This window comes from Corvus kubaryi, unplaced genomic scaffold, assembly GCF_017639235.1.
Source record: "Corvus kubaryi isolate FWS band 111438036 unplaced genomic scaffold, C.kubaryi_AGA036_p1.0 37392, whole genome shotgun sequence".
NCBI classification, from domain to species: domain Eukaryota; kingdom Metazoa; phylum Chordata; class Aves; order Passeriformes; family Corvidae; genus Corvus; species Corvus kubaryi.
Window position 1 is genome coordinate 4754433 of NW_024581131.1, and position 23561 is coordinate 4777993.

The 23561-nt window shown below is 40.4% G+C and overlaps 1 protein-coding gene across 5 annotated transcripts in view; it reads right to left on the bottom strand.

The window, feature by feature from the left end:
* Positions 1–23561, bottom strand: part of KCNQ1 (potassium voltage-gated channel subfamily Q member 1) — a 337169-nt gene that overhangs the window by 256560 nt on the left and 57048 nt on the right. For all 5 annotated transcript variants that reach the window (XM_042038606.1, XM_042038608.1, XM_042038607.1 and 2 more), the window contains exon 3: positions 600–726. In XM_042038606.1, coding sequence (XP_041894540.1) covers positions 600–726 — 127 coding nt within the window. The remainder of the gene's footprint in view (positions 1–599; positions 727–23561) is intronic.

Here is a 23561-nt window from a genome sequence, read left to right on the forward strand (position 1 = left end):
ATTAGTGACATATATGGAATATTTGGATGTAATTTCCAAGAACTCTGAAGTCATTTTAGGAAGCCAGTTGAATCCCAAGGGAATTCAGGTGTCCAGCTCCAAATGCATCACTGAAAACCATATTTTAATTCGACTGAAACACAAAGCAACTACAGTGCATCTATTGCACTCTACCACACAGTACACAGCTCAATTAGAGTGCAAAATAAACTCATAATAAACTATTCAAACGGCTGCTGAGGGGAGGAAAAAAAAAAGCTGTTCAGTGTCTTTAAAAAAATATAATTGTAGAACTTGTACAGTGTCTGGGATCCTCAGGTCACAGGAGACAGGACAGTCAAGACCTACTCCTGGCAAAGCTTATGATCACTTGTGAAAAAAAACCCAGGCTGCTCTTCTGGAAAAACAAACCAAGCTACATTTGTTCTCAAGTGACAGCGCCATGAATTCCTGAAAGGAAATTCAGATCTACATTCACGTTAATGACAAGAGCTCTTGCTCTAACTTGGCTTCAAGTGCTGCAGAAATCCAACTTCTAAAAACTTTTAGGACAAGTTTTACTTATTGTTTACATCAACTTTGCAAGCTTGCATACTCACCAATGATTGAAATAGGCTTCCTAGCAAAACGAAGCCTTCCCCATATTCCAACGTATTTACTGCGGCACCCTGCTGACCACAGCCGAACCACATACTCTGTTCCAAAGAATACCACTAATACAATTTCCTAAAAGAAACACACAGGGAACGAGGTTAATTCTCTACTCTGTGTATGTCTTTCATCTCTTTTCAGAATGTATTAGAATGTGATAAATAAAATGTAAAATTAGGACGGTGACAAATACATCAACTATACCAAAAATGAGCTGACCTAAAATAGAAAAACCTGTAAGAGTAGGGGAAGAAAATATTAGGAGCAAACTGAAATACTCTGATTACATGCAGTTTGGCTTGTCTACATGTACTAAAACTGAAAACCATTCTGTGCAATTCATTTGGTCTAATTCAAACAAAAGGTTTCCTGACTGAGCCAAACAAAACAAGCAGAGTCTGTATTTAGAAGATGAGCATTTTGCTAGCTTATTTCATTTTGGGAAGAGGTGTGCTTCACACACCATTTACCAGATCAGCTCAACTTCCCCCTTGTTTACACTTTTTCATTCTTCCTTTAAGCTCACATGGATTGAAAAAAGATTTCTAGTATCCATCACCAATATGACAGTCTCCAGGTGCACTGAAGACAAAGTGAGTTCTCCAGCACACCTTTCCCATCCTCTTGTCAGCGTTTAGGGACTTCAGCAGAAACAGAGATCTAGTCCTGCAACACTGCTGGTACCAAGCTACTTATGAACTACTCACCTATACTAAGCTGTGACTTTAGAAACGCCTCCAAGGTGACAGATGTCAAAGACACCTGATATTCTTGCTGATTGGACAGTTGGTACAGTTAGGTCCTATTTGGAACATCATGAATGTGCAGATAATCCTTGGGTTTTCTACAGACCAGATGAGCATGGCATAGCCAGCATAGTTTCTTTGAGTATCAGGGAGCTGCAATTCTTCCTTATTGGCAACTCAATTAATAAATGGTCACATTCTCCATCAGAGCCAACAACAAAATCTACTTATTGAAATGGTAAGAGTGGCTTGTCACTGAAAACACACAACACGTGGCATAAAGTAAGAGTACAGATAAGTAATCAATCTCAAGATGTCACGGTTACACAGGTTAATGCAGATTAAGAGAACGAGCTCCCTATTTCAAAGTGTGATTTCACGTAAAGAGCAACTGCAGAGAACAACCTGTGCTGTTGAACATTTTATCCAGCCCTCTCACATGTCCACAGGGTTCACTGCTGTTTTGCATAACAAATTGGCAAATGGGACTCAACATAGTACCTACGATTATATTCTTAATTAACTGAAATAACCAGGACACAGCCCTAGTCTAGGCAAGATGAACGGGAGTCATATTATCACCTTCAAAAATGCATGGCACATGCATACCGAGCAAAATAATATGTCTGTATACAGCAAAAATAGTGGGGAAAGGGTTAGGCTTCAGTTGACTTCACTGTAATATTTTTGCGGCTCTGAAACATCTTGATGGCATAAAAAACCTGTTCATCTCAGGGCACGAAAGTGTTGAAGTTCAACTCTGTGACACTTCTAGAAAAGCTGGTAGAACATGAGCCAGGACTCTTTCCCTTAATTTTGACATCTCATAACCTATGCTAGATGTCAGATGCAGTAGAACAGCTATCACAATTGTTTATAGTCACTTGTATTCAAGGCAGATTTTCAAGATAATATGAAACTATTTAGAGCATTGGTTGTAATAAACATAAAGCTCAGGCTCTTCAACCCAGCCATGAATCTCTTCTACAGCTTCCTTTTAAAAGCATCCACCACAACTCTCCACCTTTTTTTTTTTTTATTGGACTATTTTAAAATATTTTCCAATAAAATAAAGATGTAATGAACATCATAAATTGAAAGAAACGGCATCTGCACCAGATGTTTTAAGGAAAGATGGTGTCTTATGACAGAAGCTTCAAATGCAATGAACCTCCCCCTTTGTCCAGTCTAATGTCATTTATCAGCCAATAGTGAATGGGAAGATTGTGAGCTCTGCTTGACATGAGGTGCTCTTGCTCAAAGAAAATAGAGCACCAGAGGCAATCTTTTCTGATCAGGTGATTGTATTCCTTTCACACACGGTCAATAAATTGCAGAGGACTAGTATGCCTCCCTTCATCACTACCACGGAGGAAATTCCCTTAACAAAAGACAATTCCAACCATACAGAGAGGAAAAACTATCCTTCATTCAAAACAGCTCATCTGAGGAAGGGATGCATGGTTTCACATTGTATGTGACAGCACAGATAATACTGTTCAGATACCCCCAAAAGCAATTACTAAAAGCAAAAGAAGAAGGAAAAAAAAATTACCTTGGTAAGCAAAGAAAAACCCAGAGAAGAAGTTAATGTTTTAGCACAATGGAACCACAAACAGCACTTGTGACCAGGCTTCGTGGCCCTGCCGGGATCACAGTTCCAGTTTTACAGCAGGAAGGTAGGAAGAGAAAGCCTGGATTGTGCTTTAAAGGAGCGAGTGTTCTCCACGCAGGAAATTTGCATGGGAGCTGCTGTGCGTATGTTTCCTAAAGCCCCTCCATGGTTCATTGGCTAACAGGCACACCGGCAACTATGCAAATGGGGGCTGTCCCACAGACAATGCGACAGACACGCAGTCAATGGTTACTGTCACCCAGCTCTTTGCGTGACATGCAGACAAGCTCAGAGAACACTGATTGTCCTATAGACTCCGGCGACTGGAGGGAACGACCAGTCGGCTTACACCAAGACACATTTTTCACTCCTGACGTTTTGATAAAGGCTTATTGACCTAAATGAGACCCAAGTTATTCAGGGAACATCGGGGGTGAAAGTGCACAAGCTGTTCTTCATGGTCATACACAAAAACGCCAGGTATCCATTAGCAACTGGCAAATTCCCCCTCCCCTGCCCGTGGCTGTGTGACAGACAAAAGTGTTTTTAATATCTTGTGTTGCATAAATCTAATAAGCAGTCTCCTGGGGGGTGGGGGAGGCTGATGAATTTCTGTCTGTATACTCTTATATTAGTGGCCCGAAACTTGTAGACAATAAAAAAAAAAGTACATTAGAAAATTATGCTTTCCTGAGCTACTAAAACATTCCCTGTATTTTCCTGATTAACAGCTTAACATGAAATTTATGTGTTAAGAAGAAAATAACTGCCTGAAAAACACGAGTGAGCATGGGAATTAAAACTCAGTGGTGGAGTTTTCTTGGTTAAATTGCATACATACAAGAACTACACTGTGCAAGGACGCATTCAACCCAATGTAACTTAATAGCAGTCTCCTTTCTACAAGGTGAAAACAGAAATACAACAGTGAGATTAAAAACTTTTATGGTATAAAGAGCCCTCTAAGATGGGACAGTCATGTACATTCATACTACGGCCATAAAGGGGCTGTCTTACTCAAGAGAAAATACCTGTTTTCCCTTTAATTATCGATTTCTAGCTGGTACCCTCACTTCTTCCATCCTTCCTGCTCAGCTCAGGTATATGCATAGTGCCATTTTCATGCCTTCTCAGCCACATAATCCCACCATAGCCAAAGTAAGATATGGCATAACTTAATCACCTGGCTACAGTACAGCTCTCACCACCTGATGAAGGAACTTAGGCAGGATCAATAAAAACATAGTTGCCTGAAAAAATACCCATGCTATATTACAGTCCATACCTCCAGAGTTCCCAGGGTATTTTGCTAATAAATGCATCTTGAAAAGCCCTTCCTTTACTACTCAATCCCCGCTGGATAGAAAGAGCTACAGCAGTCCTATGATGGGAGGCATCCAATATCTGCATTGTGAAATAAACTACAGTAGCAACTCCAAAATGAATGACAGGGTCCTGAAACTTAACTGAAGGAGATGTTTTTAAAGCAATTAGCTTAATAGCTTGGGGGGCAGGAGGGAACCAAAAAAACCTGAAAAAAAGTGGATCATGACACCACAACAACAGCTATTTAGCAGATACAGAAATTGTCACTGGAGGCTGAGAAAACATCTCTATAGAGAATATTTTGCCTAAGACTCTGCTTGTAGACCTCAAAACTGTAATTGGTCATGGAATCACAGACATTCAGGCAACCATTCGATGTGGGAGGGCTAGATGATGTCATCTGAAATCTGTTATGAACAAAAATGCCTTTAAGACTCTACATTTTTTCAAGGCACTCCATAAATGTAAGAAAGGTGAAACATGTTTTAGGAGGAAGAAGGCAAAGCATACCATTACGTTATTCTGATTGGCTATAGAAGACCCAAAACAGAAGACCACATACAGCTTATTTCATCTCCCACAGAGGTGTCTGCCCTAAGAGGAAGGAGAGATGACAGGCACAGGAAGACAAGAGGCACTGGAGAAGGGGAAAGCCTTAAGACACATAAACACAAACCTCTTGTACTGAAGAATTTCCTCCCATCTCAACATTTTACTGGGAATACAACTCCTACCCATGTCTGCCATATCACAAGCTTTATTACATTACCCTCTTAGGAGAGAGAAATCACATTATTCCCACAATTCCATCAAATCTGGCTTCAAGGATGATAAAATTCCCATGGATTTCTTTAAACAATGAAATAATTTCTCACGTATCTTATATAGGGATTGCATGCCAACCACCATTACTTCAGTTGTAGGATTCCTGTGGCACTACTTCCACTGAAACCTATTTTTTAGCCAAGGCAATGGAATATTTCTGCTACAGAGCAGTAAATGGGAACAGTAACCTCCTCACAGCCTAAGGCAGCAGTAGTGGAGTGAGGACACAGCCATAAGCTTTCTTCAGAAGTCATGACAAGCAGGTCTCTGAAGGAGCCAAGAGAGAGGACAAGAGATCTGCTGATGCTAAAGTGACAAATAGGACACTTGCCATCAGTCAAGGGCTGTGTAGCTGGATTGGGAAACAAACAGGCTAAGCATCTTCATGAGCAGGGATACAGCATCTCTCTACTCCTCAAAGGTCAGAACCAGCAGGAATATGTCTCATATAGAGCAATCACAGACTCATGGAACAGTTTGAATTGGCACGAACCTTAAAGATCACCTAGCTCCAACCCCCCTTTCCACTAGATCAGATTACTCAAAGCCCCATCCAACCTGCCCTTGAACTTGCAGGGATGGGGAATCCACTTCTCTGGGCAAACTGTTCCAGTGCCTCACCACCCTCACAGTAAAGAATTTATTCCTAATATCTGATCTAAACTTGCCCCTTTCAGTTTGAAGCCATTCCCCCTGTCCTGTCCCCTTGTATAAAGGCCTCTCCAGCCTTCTTGTGGCCCCCTTTAGGTACTGGAAGGTGCTGTAAGGTCTTCCCAGAGCCTTCCCTTCTCCAGGCCGAACAATCCCGGCACTCAGTCTGTCTTTAGAGGAGAGGTGCTCCAGCCCTCTGATCGTCTTTGTGGCAATGGGTTGCATTTACACTGACAGAAGGGCAGCACACAAAACCTGAACACTACAAGGCTACACAGTAATTCAGAGAGAGCTGGAGTCCACTTCTCAGCACACTGTTCACCTGACACATCAGGGCTTGCAGAATGGTTCAGACAGCACTTCTGTATAGCCTGAGCAGGGTATGCAAATCAACAGCAGCAAAGGCAACTGTTGCTTCTAATCTCACCCACTTTGTATAGAGAGGCCCCTCTTTGTTCTATTGAAAAAGGCAGGATTTTTTCTGAAAGCTGTACTGTGCTTTCTAAGATACATAGAACAGCAAAATCAGATGGCCTAGGCAAGCACACAAAGACTCAATAAAGTAAAAATCCCAACTTGATGAAGTACAGATCAAAAATAAAAAGACAAATGGTTTCTCATATATATAAACACTTACTGAGCAACAGCAAGTCTCAAAAACGCTATTTAGGACTGGAGATTTTCTTCCCCCTACTTAACCTCCTCACTTCCAAAGAGCTTCTAAATTACATCTTTTCAGAGGGAAACAAATAATGCTATGGTTCTTTCTAAATGTTTAAAGCCAAAACCCTTGGTGTTCCTTTCTTTCAAAAGCCTGGTTTCGTTTGGTAAAAATTTTTATCTAGCAAATTTGGCACCAAATGATTAAACAGACTACAGAAAACAAAAACCGTGGTATCAGTGTTATATTTCTACCTCCAGAGGCCCATAATTAATCCCAAGTTACTGGACATCACTAAAGCTCCCTTATTAATGTTTTTAATTAAGATGAAATAATGTTTCCATTAGTATTCATGTTCTGAAAAAAAAGGGATGCTTACTAGAGCTAGAACAGTTGATGGTGATGAAGCTTTTTTATTTTCCCTTAATCAGTGCTGAGAGCACAGAACAATAGCACTGGGACCATTAAAGAATACTGCAGGCCTGCAGTTTTGGGTTGAGATTTTTCCAAAGGCTCCAAGCAACTAAATCCTATTGAATTTCAATAGGAGTCAGCCACCTAACTCCCTTAGGTGCATTTAAAAAGCCTTTCGCTGATTTCCTTCACTCTCTTCTCACTAGAGGTTTCAGCCAAACCCAAACGCTGGCAGTTGAACTTTTTCCACCAGCCCCAAAAGGCCTCAGATGTCAGAGGTGTAACTTTGCACGTGAAGGCACGGTCTTGGAGCACAGCTGTCTTAGAACAACTTTCCACACTGTCAACCCTGCACAAGTCTCTTCCTAATGCAGTTGTCTTTAGCTTTTGAACTTGGCTGCTGATGATATCCACCAGGAATTTGCAGGCGTGAATGGAGCTGGGCTTGCACATTTAGTTTACAGCACTCGTTTCAATGTGGAGCTCTCCCCCATCACAAAGTATGCTCAAGAAGTAGACTTCAAACCCAAAGTATTTGGCAAGAGAGGGGAAGTGTCAATATGCTAACCCTGATGCAAAAACGATTAAAAATCCCTACTCCTTTCTGTTTATTTCTTGAACCTCTTATTCAGGGCTTCATAAGAGTCTCTAGAAGGAATTCATTCAGGACCCTCTCTTTCAAAGTGAAAAATGCTCTGGCTTCTACCCAGTGCAGCATATGCTTAATTTTATATCTCACTGAATTCAAAGGAACTATTCACCTACACTTTAGATGAAGCACACATACACACAGTTCACAAATATGCAAACTCATTCATTACTACATACAATATGCTAATACGAGTAGAAGGAACTACTACAGACTACTTTAAAAAAAAAAAAAATCAGTGTAAGCCAAGCAAGTCTGTATTTCTGTGTTACAGAGAACTGTCATAACAACACTATTTACATAGTGGCTACTTTCCCTGATCTGAGCATTTTCATTCTGTCAAGTATCTTGTTGCATGCTTTTTATGAAACAACCTTTCTCACTCCTTTTTTAAAAAGCTACTTCATACCCACCATGCCCTGCACCAAGTAGCTCGTAAGTCTTGCCTTTGCTCCACAGCCAACATGGAATTTATTGAGGGACCTCAGGAAGAGACTGTATGCCTGTTGTTTTCCAGCTACAAATGACAGGGCAATAAAAGCCACTGTGTCTCCCAGCAAAGCATATCTCCTTTATACCCTTAAACTATCACTTTACAACACTACTACATTCTGAGAGAAAATAAATATTGCACACTCTTATCTGTAAGCAGAGCCACACAAAAGGAAGAATTTGGCCATGATCCACCTAGCTTAACCTGCAGTAGCTCCACTTTGTATAGTTAAAAGGGAATATAAGGGTAGATGGCATTTTTAAGATGTAATAGTTAAGTTCTGGTCACATGCTTTAAAATATGATAACAGCAACACTTGAAATCTGGTGGTTTCAGACATAATGTACTTTTTTTGTTGTTTGAGGCCATATTGTGATAGCATCCAGGAAGCATCAACACATTTTAAAACAGAAATTAGAAGGAGCATTGATAAAAAAATATTTTTGTTCCAGTGGTTTTGAAAACCCACTGCTTGCCACCCACACAAATGCTCCCAGACAAGAAGCACTGTGGATGGAAGTACAGCTGGATATGCACCGTGACATCGTGAGGCCCCCACATCTAGATCCCATGAGCTATTTATGGCCTATTCCAACAACTTGTTCCTGCAAAAGCAGATACAGAGTATGTGGAAGAGCAGCTCTTTCTGATGAAGTTCTAACTTCTTACCTGTCTGGTGTAGGCAAAACATCTCCCCCAGGCCCAGCCCTCCCTCTAAGAAGTGAGTTATGGAATCCTGTGTGTGCTAGACAGTCTTGCTTCGGGATTCGCAGCTCTAGCCTTCCTGCTCCTCTACATGGTTTTCGGCTTTATAGGACTTTTTCCAGGATGTGATGTAATTTCCACAAGTAAGAAGAGTGAGAGGTCACCAAAAGCAGGACATGATTTCTACATTGACTCATGATATCCTCTTTTTCTAGAAGCAGCATGTTTTCAAAATTCATCCTCCAAAAGTAGGATTTCTGGCCTGAGCAATGACCATGCTCTTCAACACGAGTTTAAAAAGAAATAAATTTCAAGTGACTAACATTGGTTTCAACTTCCTCCAGTTTAAAAAACAAGGAAAAAAAGGAAACTTTATTTTTGTCTGGACCGGCAGGACAAAGTTCCAGTATAAAGACATCAAATTCTGAAACAAAATCCTTTCGCACACCTGGGTGACCATCACGCAATTACCACTATCAGGCTCAGTACTGATAAGGGTTCAAGTGGCATATTTCTGTTTGACATTCCCCATAAACACAACCTGCTTTTGCCTCAACATACTTGAGCTCTCTCCCAGGCCTGCTCCAGGGAATACACATCATGCTCTTCCACACAGCTGCAGAAACAGTCACACACTAAACCTGCAGTCCAGGCACTTAATACTCCTCACAGGAAAACACATGTGCTAGTTTAAGCTAATAAAAACCCTCTCAGATGCCATATGTACACAGCCCATTCAGTCAGCATTTTACAGTTGCCTCTAAAATTTGTGAAGGAGGAGAGGAGAGTTATTTGACATGCAAAATAAACGTAACTGAAGGCAACAAAGTCAGCATTTTCAGCTAAGTGGCAAATACATTTCACATACTGAAGGCAAGTAGCTTCCTCCTGGCGCCAATTTCCTGCGCCCGTTCCAACCGGCAAGCACTAAACAGTCGTGGCTATCATTCAGCGCATCAGGATTAGAGCATTCCAAAATGGGAACTTAATTTATACCAACCAAAGCACATGATCAACTCTGTGCAAACTCTCTCCAAAGCTTTGATAGTGTTCCAAAGAGACCAAACTAAACTCACATTTGCAAAATGAAGATATAAGCCAGATCTCTCTGAAGTTGCATACCCCATTAACCAAGCTACCGTTATGTGCAAAGACTTATATTTTTACATGAATTCATGTTTCTATCAGTTTGGGGTCCAACATAAATAAATGGTGCAGAGGCCGCTCTTTCCAGAATTCAAAGTTACTAAAGGAGAACTGCAGCTCTGTGAAACTCCACTCACTATCACCTTTCCTCTGCTCCCTTTACAAATAAAGGACAAGTGCACTATTCATTGCTGGAAGAAAAAAATTCTTTAAAAAGCCATGGCCTTCTCAGTAGCAGCTGGTCTGAGCTTCAAGACATCAAATACCTCAGGAAACTAATGGGCATTATATGGAATGAATTAAAAAAAACCCCAGAAACAAGACAAAACAAAAAAGAAATAACAAGCAAAACAAGCAAACCACCAAGCTGGTACTTGGCAGAATTCAGCAACACTGTACCCCAAAACTCTTTGGAAGAGGAGGGACCTTGTAAAAGCAATGCCTAGGACATGTCAAGAATAAACTCAAGACTCTGCACAATACCAAGCAAGAGTCACCCAACCAGAAGAATCCCCTCTGCAGAGCAGTACTTGAAGAGTTAAAAACAATCGCAACCTAAAGTAATGGGCACAAGGAGCCTGGTTTAAGATAACATTGGGCAAGGAAGGTCAGACTTTAAAATACACATTTACACTTTAAAATACGTATTATTACAAGAACCAAAGCATTGGTTATGCACTATAAATGCATTAACGTATCAGAACATCCAGCTGGTAGGACTAGAACAGAACTTCATATTACTGCACTCATTTTTCTAACTTGAGGCATATCTGTTCTTTATATGAACAACACTTCCAGGTGAATAATCGACGGATTTTTTTCTAGGCATAGCAGAATTTTCTAGGCCCTTCTCTTTGATCTGAGATTTACTGTTGCTTAAATTAGTAATTAAACTACACATATCTTTGTAAATCCACATTTTCCAAAGAATTTTTCCCAGTAAGTGATGAAGGAAATGCCAGTCTTATTCCACAGTTAGATGAATTTTGCCAATAATTTTAAAAACTTTTCTTGCTTTGTGGTTTGGAATTTTTTTTAATGTCAAAAGATCATCCAATGTTTTAGCCTATGCCTTACATCTTCTCTGTAGTTTTCAATGCTTTCTCTTTTAAAAAATTGATTTTTGTATGCCCTGCTTAAGCCTCTCAAGATCCCATTATATGTTAGATGTGATATCAACAAAAAACCTTAAATCTAATCTGGACACCAAAGGCCTTACTGGCAAATCAGAGAGCCAGGATTACCCACAGGAATCAAAAATGCTCATCCCACACAAAAAGATGTGTTCAGCAGCAATGGAACTAGCGAAAACTCACACTTGTAGCAGTTATCTTACAGAAGTGAAGCTAGAGCTATATTAAAGAAAGGTGACTCCTTGCTTTAAAAACACTCAACCTCAGTATTTACTAACCCACAATGCAAACCACCACTCTGTGGGACTGGTAACTGAAATATGTGACGTTCTTCACATCACACCATTACTGAGAGGTGATAATGTTTTTTCCACTGTAAAAAGTTCTTTTATAGCAGTATTTTCTCAGTATGAAAAATAAATAATTACCAAGCAAAGTTATTTTCTAAGACTAAGTGAGAAGAAGAAAAAAAGGGGCAGTCCTGATGCACAACCACCAAACACTGACACATGAATAGTGCACATAAAGCTAAAAAAGCTCTGCTAAAAACAACTTTAATGACAACCTCGTGTTTCCCCTTTCCCCAACACATAACACATTAACATTTAACTTTATCAATCATGAGTACTTGTTCAGGGTTTCATTCATAACAATTACATTACACTAGAAATGCACATAAAGGACTGCCTCGTGCACAATGTGCATTTCCTCATCAGCTGGATGGCCAAAGGAAACCTACTAGATATGAAAGTGTGGTAAAGCTGTGTCCCATAACAGGGTATTTGAATCCTTATAAGCTATTGCACTTAGCATAGCAAAGCTGATGACATGAGTGCATGTTTTTAGCAAGCCCATCAATAAAGCCTTCCTCATTAGAAATCTGCCCCTAGCATGTTATATCAGAGAATTTTGCTATCATGTACCACATTACTTGTCCCAGACGGCACGCTGACAAAGAAAGAAACATTGTGCCTATTAAAACATCAAGCTTTACAGTGCTCTAAAAGCGGTAGAAACTCTCTGGTAATCCTTTATGTGGTTTCACATCTTTTGAGTAATAGTAATGTGTATTTCATGCTATGAAGACATGGACTATGTTCATCTTGGGTGCTAAATTACTCTGAAAAACACTGTGAAAGCCCTCTTTTTAGACACTTTGTGAATCAATTGCAGGCTCATGGAATTGAATTTGATTACTTTTTCGCTGTAAAACGACAGCAAGCAATGGTGGTGGCAGAATGAGCAAGCAGTTCTCAGCTCAACACCATGAAGTTACCACTGCGCAACTCCTCGCACAAATAAGATGAGCAATCATCTTTGTTTCAATATTAAGTGTAACATTAAACATGGATTCATACTTTTTTAAACATGGAGAACAGGGTGAATAAGCTTGGGGAGGGGGAATCTATTGCAAACTGGAGGTATTTGTGTACTAACTGGCTACTGCAGTGATGTTTTCCACAAAAATTCCAGCCACATTAGTTTTGGCAGCAATTAAAGAGTACTTCTGGAATCCTTAACAACATTCAAGGAGCGCCTTTTAATTTCACTTCATGTTCTGTAGTCCTTTCTACTCTTTAAAGCAGGGAAAGCAGGGTGTTTTTTTCAATCTTCAACTTGTTTTACTGTTAAAATAAAGACAAAGATGATTCAGTCAGAGCTCAGGCTCAAAGGAACCCCACTGAAGTACTTACTCCTCTTTGGGGGCCAAGAAGCTCCTCTTTTGCTCAGGTTTGCTCTTACTGCTGCTCAGTACATTGTGCAACTCTGCCTGTGAGCCAACACAATCATAGGACCCAATGATAAAAGAAGCTATTCAGAGTTTTGGCAGAAAGAGTACTTTGACATTTTGTTTCAGGATTAGACTTCAGCCTGAGGCTTTAACACTAAGCTGCCCATGGTACCTCACACAGATCTGATTTCTGACACCTCTTCACTCTATAACAATTTATTCTTGAATATCCCCATCCAAGTCAATGGGATGACCACTGAAGCAAGCTGCAATCCATAACAGACAAGCACAGTTGAACCTATCTGTTGAGAAGGCAAGATTACACCCTTACACCACTTACGTCTGAGTACTGAGCCACGTAATCAACAATTTATGCTTCCTGAAAAGAAAACGCAGACAAAAGCCAGTATGTAGCCAGGCATCAGAATTGCAATTGTACCATATTCCAAACACCAGCTAAACTCTTAATAAACCTCTGCAATCACATGTGATGTGTTTACAAGCATGTTCCTAACTATGAAACAATTATACAAGCAACATTAATATTTATACTGATTAACTAAATTAGCATTAGCTGCTGGGCTAGGAAGTGATCTCATGGGGACTGAAAACTCCAAGTACTTGAAAAAGGTAAAAATGCATACCTTTTTCTCCAGTTAAGGGAGAGAAATAAGGACGTACAAAGGGAAATCCATCTCAAGTGCCCTAGGCACCTTGAGATGTAAGCAGCTATGATTTCAGGAGTACCTAATTTTTTCCATGAAGGGACAGCATATGTGACTTGTCTTATACTACCTAACCTAACTAATAGACAGTTAAAAGCTGCAAAAAACCCCAGTCATCCTAGAAGAACTGCTCTGAACTCAGCTTGGATCAACAGCATAAAAACCAGAGGAAATCTGCTGTGGAAATTTACTATCAGTTCTTGCTTGAGAGAGATGTTTGTGTGGGGTTTCTATTTTTGGGCTGGTCTCCCTAGAGAGGTCCATGTGATTACCTTGTCTACCTCCGGTTTCCCTCTCCAAACTCCCAAATCCATGAGTTGATCTGGAGAGATCAGAAGACCAGGCATGTCAGAGGAGATTTAAGCTTCCTGAAAGTGTTGTGAAAATAAGGAGCCCAGTGGAAAAGAAATATCCTCTCTATACCCGGAGAGGAAAGATTTCATGTTAATAAGCACACTGACCGGAATTCCCTAATTTTTATCAACATCCAGCTTCATGAAGACATACTGTAAGTTTCAGCCAAAGCCATTTAGCTTCAAAAGAACAAACAAACAAAATGCAGAAAGGCAAACAGCCACCCACCTCAAGAACCCCAAGCACCCTCGCATCTTAAGTATTTCTATAATAACATAATTTTTCTCTGATTAAGTAGGATTTTTTCTTATTGATTGCTGTAGCCAGAAATTTAAAACTATGAAACCAAGAGGTTTATTTTTCAGTTTCAAAGACAGTTCATTTGCCATGAAACTCAGTATGAAGTCCAGAGTGGAAAGGAGACTTCCTTCATGCCATCTTTACCACCACTCACCCACATGCTACTTCACATCATTACATGACTGTTTCCAGGTAGGAAAGAAGAGCATTTTGGGGAAAAAAAATCTGACGCCTACTTTCAAATAACTCCACAGAGAGATATAATTCTCGGTTCATCAGAGCATGAGCTCAGCAGACAAAGAAAACCAAAGAATCTTCATTCAATAAGGTACATGCATTCATCAGGTAGTCAGTCACTACTTGAATCAACTCAGATTGATTAAACTTCTTTCATTAACTGATTTCAGCTCATCTGGTTTATTAACATCTATATAACCCACCTGGGGCCCTCGAACATCTGCTGCACTTGTCTGATCCGGGAAGCTCAGGCCCCTTTGTTTATTATAAGCATTTCTCAGATTTCTGTTAAGGCCTTTAGATGCCCTTTAGATCTTTCTTAAGAACCATGGCAGCTAGCAGCTCTTATTCTCCATAAAATCATTTATTACTGTTATCCAGCAAAACTGAACACACTTCTCTCATTCAACCTCACATGCTCAAACAGCAATCATGGGTAGGGTTCTCAAAGACTGACAGTTCTGCTGGCCTTCCATAAACAGAGACATACGGTTCGGGCTTATGCCTGTCCACACATTTTCATTTTCTAGATCATGATGGCCACAACAACCCACTGAGTTCAAATGTTTGTAACCAGGAGTAGATGTCAGTAGCAGGTAGGGGTGGTGGAAGATTAAGCATTTCTTTGTGCCCCCCACATGTAGGATGTTTGTCTTGGGCCTCTTCAAAGACTTTTTTTCCTGTGTATTACTCGCCCAGAAAAGCTATCATCCACTACATTCATTTATTGGCATATGAAAAATATGCAATGATGTTCTAATGTGCAAATGGAAAAAAAAGTTTCCATTCTTTAATTTCCTCCAAATTTCTGAGTGTCACACATATAGTATGAATCGATAAATGTTACGGTAAACAGGAAAAAAACAACAGCCAGCATACCCAACCACCATATCCTCAATATAGTTTCTGCCTATTGGATGCAGAATTTGTTCCACAAAAATCAGTTGGGAATTTTCCTGTATTGTATGCAAGATTATGATCTGTAATTTACTTAATTGATGCTAAATAGCTCAAGACTTTGACACATATTCAACAGTTATTTTGAGGTTTATTTGTAGCTGCATAACTGTTCATAATATTCCTTTTGAAAATATTTAAGAGCTAATTGACCCAAGATTTTGGGGGAGGGTAGTGAACTTTTTTTAGAGTACAGGCCATAGGATGCTAGCACACACATTATCTCACACTATATAGAGCTTCACTAAGATGAAAGGCTTAGAGGGCTAACTGTATAATAAAAAGAGCTCTTGTAAGCGAAAGAAATAAATATTTAGAGAGAGAAAATGATCTTTGAATTTGTAAAACCCACCCCACACTGAAGAATCACCTCGTATCAGACAGAAACATCACCACAGGGAAGAGCGGGGGGTGGGGTAACGGGCACAAGCAATAGTCTTCCTTGCAAAAATATTTATCTTAAAGTAGCTAGATAATCTTTGACTTTCAAAACTGCTGAACCAGTTGGTTCTATCTCATGTTCAGCATCATGCTATTAAACCAAGTCAGAAGTTTCTGTGGTTACTATCAGATGAAATAAGCTAATTTCCCCAGAGAATTGGCTACACTGACCAGATGTCTTTAGCCAGCTACTCCCCAGATCGAGCAGGAGCAGCACATGCAATGCCTGCTCTGTTACTATGGAGACAGGTTTTCCCATCCACTCTGCAGCCGGGCTTATAGTAGCTACCAGCTGTTGTCTCGACTTGTGCTCCATCAGGAGAGACTGAGGAAAGAAAGTGGGAGACGTAGGGCTGAGCTTCTCCCAGCCCCAGACCTCATAAACTTTAACCGCAGCTTCCAGCCACCCTCAATCTTCCCAGCCGCTGCTTGGGCTCGTTGCTATTGTTTAAAGCCGCCTCCGGTGCTTCCTCCGCTGGTTTTGCAGCCTCGGAATAGGTCAGTAGCAGCCCGCAGCTCATGGCTCTAACGTGTTCAATTGCTGGGCTGCAAACTTAAGGATTCCCCAACACGTGCTTCCAGCCCAACATTCCCATCAGAATGGTTTATGAGCTTAAATTTAAATCTCCAGCAGAAACCCATTTCAGGTTCCTGACATTATCCTCGCTCCGTACTTTCAAAGAAAAACTTTGTGGATTAATGGCTCCCTATCCATCCTGCAAGGCTGGTTAATGCCTTCAATCCCCACTGCTTTTTAACTCCTGTGGAACTTTAATCCTTCTCTGACCATGCTGATGAGCTGCAGAGAAACAACGCTGGTCAGGATTTTCATTCTTGCATTTTCTTTTTGAATGCAGCCAAGTTCAAATGTCTAATTATAACATTGCAGAGTTAACGATCAATTTAACAAAGGCTTTAGAGTATCTTTGAAGTCATAACAACAAGCCAAAGGGGGGTTTAAAACGTTAACTGCACAGGGAGCCTAGGTAGAGAGCTTTCTTAGGATTATCTCTCTCACTTAACAAAGTTGAGTCATTTCAGAATACTTCAGCAACCCCATGGCTCGATCTGGTTGCCACATAGCACAGAGCTCCAGCTAGTGTTTATTTTATAGCTCTGAGCAGCACCGATCATTACCCTATTAATTCAAGCATGTTTAATTCAATGTCCTTCAACTACTCAGTCATGCCTATTTGTAACTCTTAAGCAACTCCAGAAAGGTACAGCTTGTCACCACATTTATACCTAACAGGCACTAATCGCCGAGGTTAGATATACAATGTAAGTAGGGTATATATAAGGACAGTTAGAAGTGAGATTCACTGAAACATATGATATGCAGCCTCTGCTGCTTTGGCTTGAGGCACGCTTTTCTCCACTTACTGCACAGGCTGAGTTTGCCTTCAGATGTACATAACTCCTGCTGATGTCAGTGTGCTATAAATACACATCAGAGGACACACTCTGACCTGTTTACTTTTTAATCTGACATATGTAGCCACTCATATTTTGTATATATTAAGCACCACTGCCACGCTGAATCAGCACATGCAGAAATAACAATAAGGGCATGCTCAGCCTACAGCAGGATAAAGAGAGCAGCCAGACTCCTCCTTGCTTTCCTGTCACAGCAGCCCTACCAGTCAGCATCACCAGAGAGTTTTACAGGGACTTTTTGTGGCCCCAGCTCAGGTATCAGACAAGGGTGAAGCTGAAAGGCATTAATGTGCCTTAAGGGTTAAGTGAGGAGTTAGGATAACAAAGGAATTACAGATGAGGGGGCAGCCATTCCTGGTCCTCCAAGATGAGCTAAGGGGGAAAAAAACTCCAAAATCTCAGGCTGCCCACAAGATCCCTACCAACACTTTCCTTTGCACTCTGCAGAAGAACAGGGCTGGACATGTTTCCTGTTTTAAATTACAAGTGGGGAAAATGTCTCTCCTTCTTGCTGTGGACAGTTTGTAGTGCTGGGCACTCCAAGAGGAACGTTTCAGGAGTTTAACCAATCAATGTAACAGCCACCCTGTGGCTTGTGCTGAGGGACAGGGCTGTAATGAAGAACTCACAGGCACATAGCGACTTAAATGTGGGGTTTTGTTAACAAAAAACATTCACACACCTTTTTTCCTTAGTGCTGCAGTTACAGACAATGTATGTTGACATGTAGGATAAGTAAAAGCTGGAAAACTGCATCAGCAAAAATCAATGTTTCCTCTCTAAATCAGGCGGTGCAATCGGATTTCCTTTCAGATCTTCTGAGAGATTATATCTTTTTGCTTTCTTCATTTAAACCCAATTTCCCTAGACCTTATCTACATGGCAATTTCCACTTCATGGTGAGTTTGTTCATTACATTCAGGTAGCCGCCCCCACAGCCCTGCCATAGCAAAGGATTACAGATGCTTGAGACTAAAGATCACTTAAGCTCTGACAAAACGTAAGCAATAAAGAAGGGAAAGCAGTCAGTCTGCATGATGCTAAAAAAGGCTTTCAACGAACCCCTGAGTACATCACTGCTGCAACAAGACCATGAACCTGGCTTCCCATTTTGGGAGGGTTTTCACTTAAACTCCAAATGCTAGTCTTTCTAGAGATGATCATGGCACATATATTCCACAGAAGTAAAGGGATAAGTTTTTTGTTCTATTTCAAAGCAATTTTGCTAGAAGAATCACATGATGAAATGGTATTCAGACATTACATCACAACCATGCCTATCCTTCTTTCAAAGTGCACAACACAGACATTGTACTGCAGTGGCAGTACAGAACTGTGTATATTTAATAAAATACAGCTACATCCAACAAAGGAGAATAAGGTATCAAATCTGTTTGCTTCATCATGCTTTGAAAGCACAAGACTTCATTTAAATATGAAAAACAAGCAAGCTCATTAGCTCTTCTGAGACGGTTTAGGACCCTATAATCACGGGGTGCATCACAAGGCACAACACTTATGGTAATACAACTACACAACAGCTACAAATAAGCATTATACTCTGATACAAAGTCTTCATTTCACTATGAAGTGCTTCAGCCGTTTAGCAACCCCTATCCTATCTTACAAACTGATGTTAGCACTAGGAGCAAAATTTGCACACCTGGGAAAAAAGCTGGATTCTTTTAAGCATAAGCTGTCAGAGAGATGGTGGTGACAAGACATCTGTTAACTGACACACACATCAGAAAGATTCGCCCATGCTTTCTAGAGATTTTAGAAACTTGTGCTCCATTTCAGAAATACAATTAGGCTTGCATTCATTTCATCTCATTTTCTGCTCTTAGCTGAAACCCCCATGGCTCCATCCATAAATCTGTGCAGGAGAGGGGCATCTGCAAAAAACACACAGAGGCCCCACCTTTGACATCTCAGCCTCACGTTAGATGGCATGCACTCATACTTGAGCTTCAAGCTAAAGCAGCACTCAGGTTCCTGAAAGCTGTGAAGTACAAACAAAAAAACCCCAAACAGGTCACACCAAGAAAGAGCTTTGCCATACTACTGTGAGGTAAAGGCACTGATTTTCTGCCAGGTGCAAGAGCAGGGATAAAAAAAAAAGAGAGTATGCCAACTTTTCATAGGCCATAGAATTCTCATGCTATGGCATTAAGTTAATCTGAGACCAACAAAAGTTCAAACCAATGATCCAGACTGTGAACAACTGCAGATGCCAAGGAGCCACTGCAGATGACTGTCTCCCACCTCTTATGGCAACACATCACACCCAGAGGAAGACCAGGTGAATCTTTGGCTCCAAAGGTACTCAAGAGAAACCATCTCACAGATTCTGCTTCAAAGGGGTTTTTTTTCAGAAAGAACCACCACAGGGCAACTCAACACCTTACAGTCCCTTCTCACATTTATACAGCTCAGGTCTTGAACACTCAAAAAAGTCAGAGAGATTCTTCATTTTTAGGCATTATGTTTTGTGGTGCAGCACACATTTAAAAGCTGCTACTGCTAACTTGTCACTTTTCGTGCCAATTCATCAAGTAGTTTGTTTCTAGCAGATCATAGCTTAAGTTTTTGGCACAAGAAAGCTCCTTAACGTATTTGTATGACAGCAAAGGTCTCCCTATGCTTAAAATCAACAGTTACGTCTTTCTCTGTCCAAAAGGCACCCTGTTTTGAATAACAGTCACTGAGGACCTTACAACTGCAGTAGATGTGACAAGCAACATGACAGTATCTCACAAATACTAGGAGGACAAGCCACAGTACGAGGCTCTTGTAGCTGAAGTCTTTAATATTCCCCTGCAGAAGGTTGCAGTGTACAGGTGCTTGAGACACTATAAACACTATCCAAAGCTGAAATCTCTATCCAAACAGGAATAAGTAGCTAGGTTCAATATCCATACAAAACATTAGGCAATGTCAACATTTCTCTTGAACTTTTCCTTAAATTGTTTGGTTATGTACCTAAATGATGTATTTATTACCAAATGTGTTTTTAAATGCACTTACTAAAAGACATATACATTGCACTACTGTAATTCTTGATTAATCACCAGTTTCTAAAACATGCATATTACTTTTAAAATCCACCTGTTTTGATTCATCTAATGCCATGCACTACAGCAAGACAGAAATAAAACATGTTATTTAAAGCTTTCCATAAAGCATTTGTCAACATATGTTGACATTTGTCAACAATACTTGATCAAAGCATTTGCTTTGACTGTGCCATATTTATTTAACTACTACTGCTTATTTTAGCCCATATAAAGAGTTCTGAAGAACATAACCTCAGTAGATGCCAGAAGAATGTAGCTTTTAAACATAACCTTACAGTCAAAGAGCAAAACCAAGCTCTAACAACATAAGCAAGCAAAATTCTCTCATGTACACAAACCTTTCCTATGTGATTTTTTTTTTCTTTTTTGAAAGATTCAGTGGCAAAACCGGGATCTAAGTGTTTTCCCTTATAAATAATTCAGAAGACAGTAAAAAAACTCATGCATGGTTGTTGCTATTTGGCAAAAGCTATTTGAGTACATTTGAAGTTTTTACTTTAGTTTTTATTACCAGAAAATCAAGCATTTCACATCAGAGTAGGTTTTCCTGGCTTCTGTGTGGCTTGTTTTCTTGAGGTCAAGTTTTTTTGAAGAGGGGTTGGTTTGGTTTTTCATATGGTGTTTACCTGTACACCAGAATCACATTCCCACACTTCAAGGTGTTTTCTGACTTTATTACATAACCTATAGGGGTGGTTTGACCCTGGCTGGACACCAGGTGTCCATCAAAGCCACTCTATCACTCCCTCAGTTGGTCAGGGAGAGAAAAATCTAACAGAAGATTCATGGGTTGAGATAAGGACAGAGAGAGATCAATCAAACCAGTTACTGTATTGGGCAAAACAGAGTCCACTTGGGGAAATTAGTTTGATTTATTACCAATCAAATTAGAGCAGGATAATGAGAAACAAAACCAAATCTTGAAACACTTTCCAGTCACCCCTCCCTTCTTCCAAGGCTAAACTCACTCCAAAATTTTCTGCTGCCTCCCTGCCGGAGGGGCTGGGGAAAAAGGAATGGGGGCTATGGTCAATTCATCACACATTGTTTCTGTCCTTTTACACATTTTTTATGTAGAAGGATGAAAACACAGTTCTTTACTCTGAATTGGCAGTAACGCTGCTCCAAATCAGAGAGTAGCAATAGTTCGGTGAACTCCACAGCTCCACAAAAGGCCACAACCTTACTTCAATTGCACTGAAAAATAGAACCATTAGGTACCAAACCTGGATTTAAGAACCCTTCCCATGTAGGGAATCAACATCTATAGCTCATCTTTTGAATTATAAGTAAAACCTTTGCTAAACTTAACAACAGTGCAGCAGATACTGACATTTAGGGCTTACAAATGCATTTTCAGGTCTGGTCCACATATATTCATGGTACAGCAGGCAGGGAGGATTATAACAAAATGAGCTAAAAATGCTGCTTTTCAACAGACTTCAAGGTTTGTCATGTTTTACAGGGTTTCCATTGCTAATAATCAGTCTGTCCCTGCCAGCAGAGTTAATTACACAAGATGAACACAGAATTCACAGTGCAGGACTACTGAATGTTTCAAAGATCTGAAAGGTGCTCCAAATGTCAGGTGATGACAATCACACATGAGACTTTCAGGGACAGTTCCCAACCCACAGAGGCAGTCAAGCTGTTTAGGCTCATGAGGGTAACCTCTCCAAACAGCACCTGCATCAAGCCTGCTCTTAGTGCCAATCCAAGCAGTGGCACCACAGGGAGGGAAATTGGAACAAATACAACCCATCATTCTTCAAAGCAAATCCTGAAAGAAAGAGTTTAATGTAGCTTTTCCAGGCCACTCTACTAGCAGTGTCTCTCTCCTTTGGACTCACATTAAAATGAAGTTTTGTACAATTCCACCTCACCCGTAAGTGGTGGTCCAGGAGTCAAAAGCAAGCTCACAAATATTTTTGTTTCTTCTAGACAAAAACAAATCTCCTCAAACCAGACTGCAAAGAGCAAAGGTCTTTGCGAACATAGTAAATGCCTTCAGCTACTTAAAATACAATGTTTATTTTACTTCAAAGATTTTTAGACTAAATTACCTTCTAGCAAAAAAGTGCAAGCAAAATACCTTGGTCTCTTTTTCTTTCCCAACCTCTTAAAACATGCCAGTTGGTCTAGGCCTACATATCACAGGCTAACATAAATAAGTGCATCTTTCATGAAATTTATTCCACAAACAGGAGCTAGACCACTCACTAGACAGATGCAGCAGCTATGTTTTAAACATTCTGGCATCCCTTTTCACCCCTGTTTCCGTTTCCCTGCACCTTCCTTTTGATCTGGCCCCACCCTAGAAGTCAGTCATCTTCCCTGGGGGAGGAAGGATGTACTGGCACAGCTCAGCTCTGCCAGATGTTTTGAGGGAAGTTTCATTCCCCTGCTGCTACTTGTTCAAGAGACAGAGGAGGTACTGCTCCGGGCTAAGCTTCCTGCTCATTGGCTCTAGTTGAGCTTTGCAGCTTCTGAATTAATACCTAAAATAAGAAGCCAATTCAGAAGAAAACAGAAGGAGGGCATATGAGAAGAGATACCCTGTTTATTTGATGGTTTGGACTTCCATCCATTACCAACAGGTAATTTGTGAGGTACAAAATGAGCACAGATCTGGGGAAGTGTCCTTCAGTCAGTCCAGCCACCTACTGCTTTTATCCTTCAATACTTAAGTCTCCATATTATGTTTGGGCCCAAACCACAAAGGGGCCCTCATTTACAGCCAACTCCCAGGCACCACAAGGAGCACATGAAATAAGTGCAGCAATCACAGAAGCATGCTCTTGGAAGCTCACAGGAAGCCCAGGATGGAGATGTGTGAATTTTTCTCTTGCTCAAAGGCAGCTTGCCTGCTTTCCTCCAAGGTCTTCTCCAGCTAAGAAAGCATGAAAAAAGTACAGGTACATTCCTAGAAAAGCCTGAGAGCCATAAAGGCTCTACAGGAGAGAGAAGGCAGATTGCAAATTTTAGTAACACTTAGTACATTAACTATTACAGATTTTTCTTTCAAGAACTGACTTTGTCAGGGAGGGTGAGAACCCAGCCGTAGACTCTAATGCTTGTTCTTTGTCTTTGCTGCCATCACATCTTCTCTTTCCATACTTTGGCCTTTCTTTTTTAAATCATTAAAGGAGACTGGAGAACTGCTTTTGTTGGAACTGGCCCATGAAATAAAAAGCTATATATTCATCTCAGAGACAAGCTCAAATGTAATCCCACAACTTCCTGCTTTATTATCATTTTCCTGACTTTTGAGGTGAAGACAATGAAT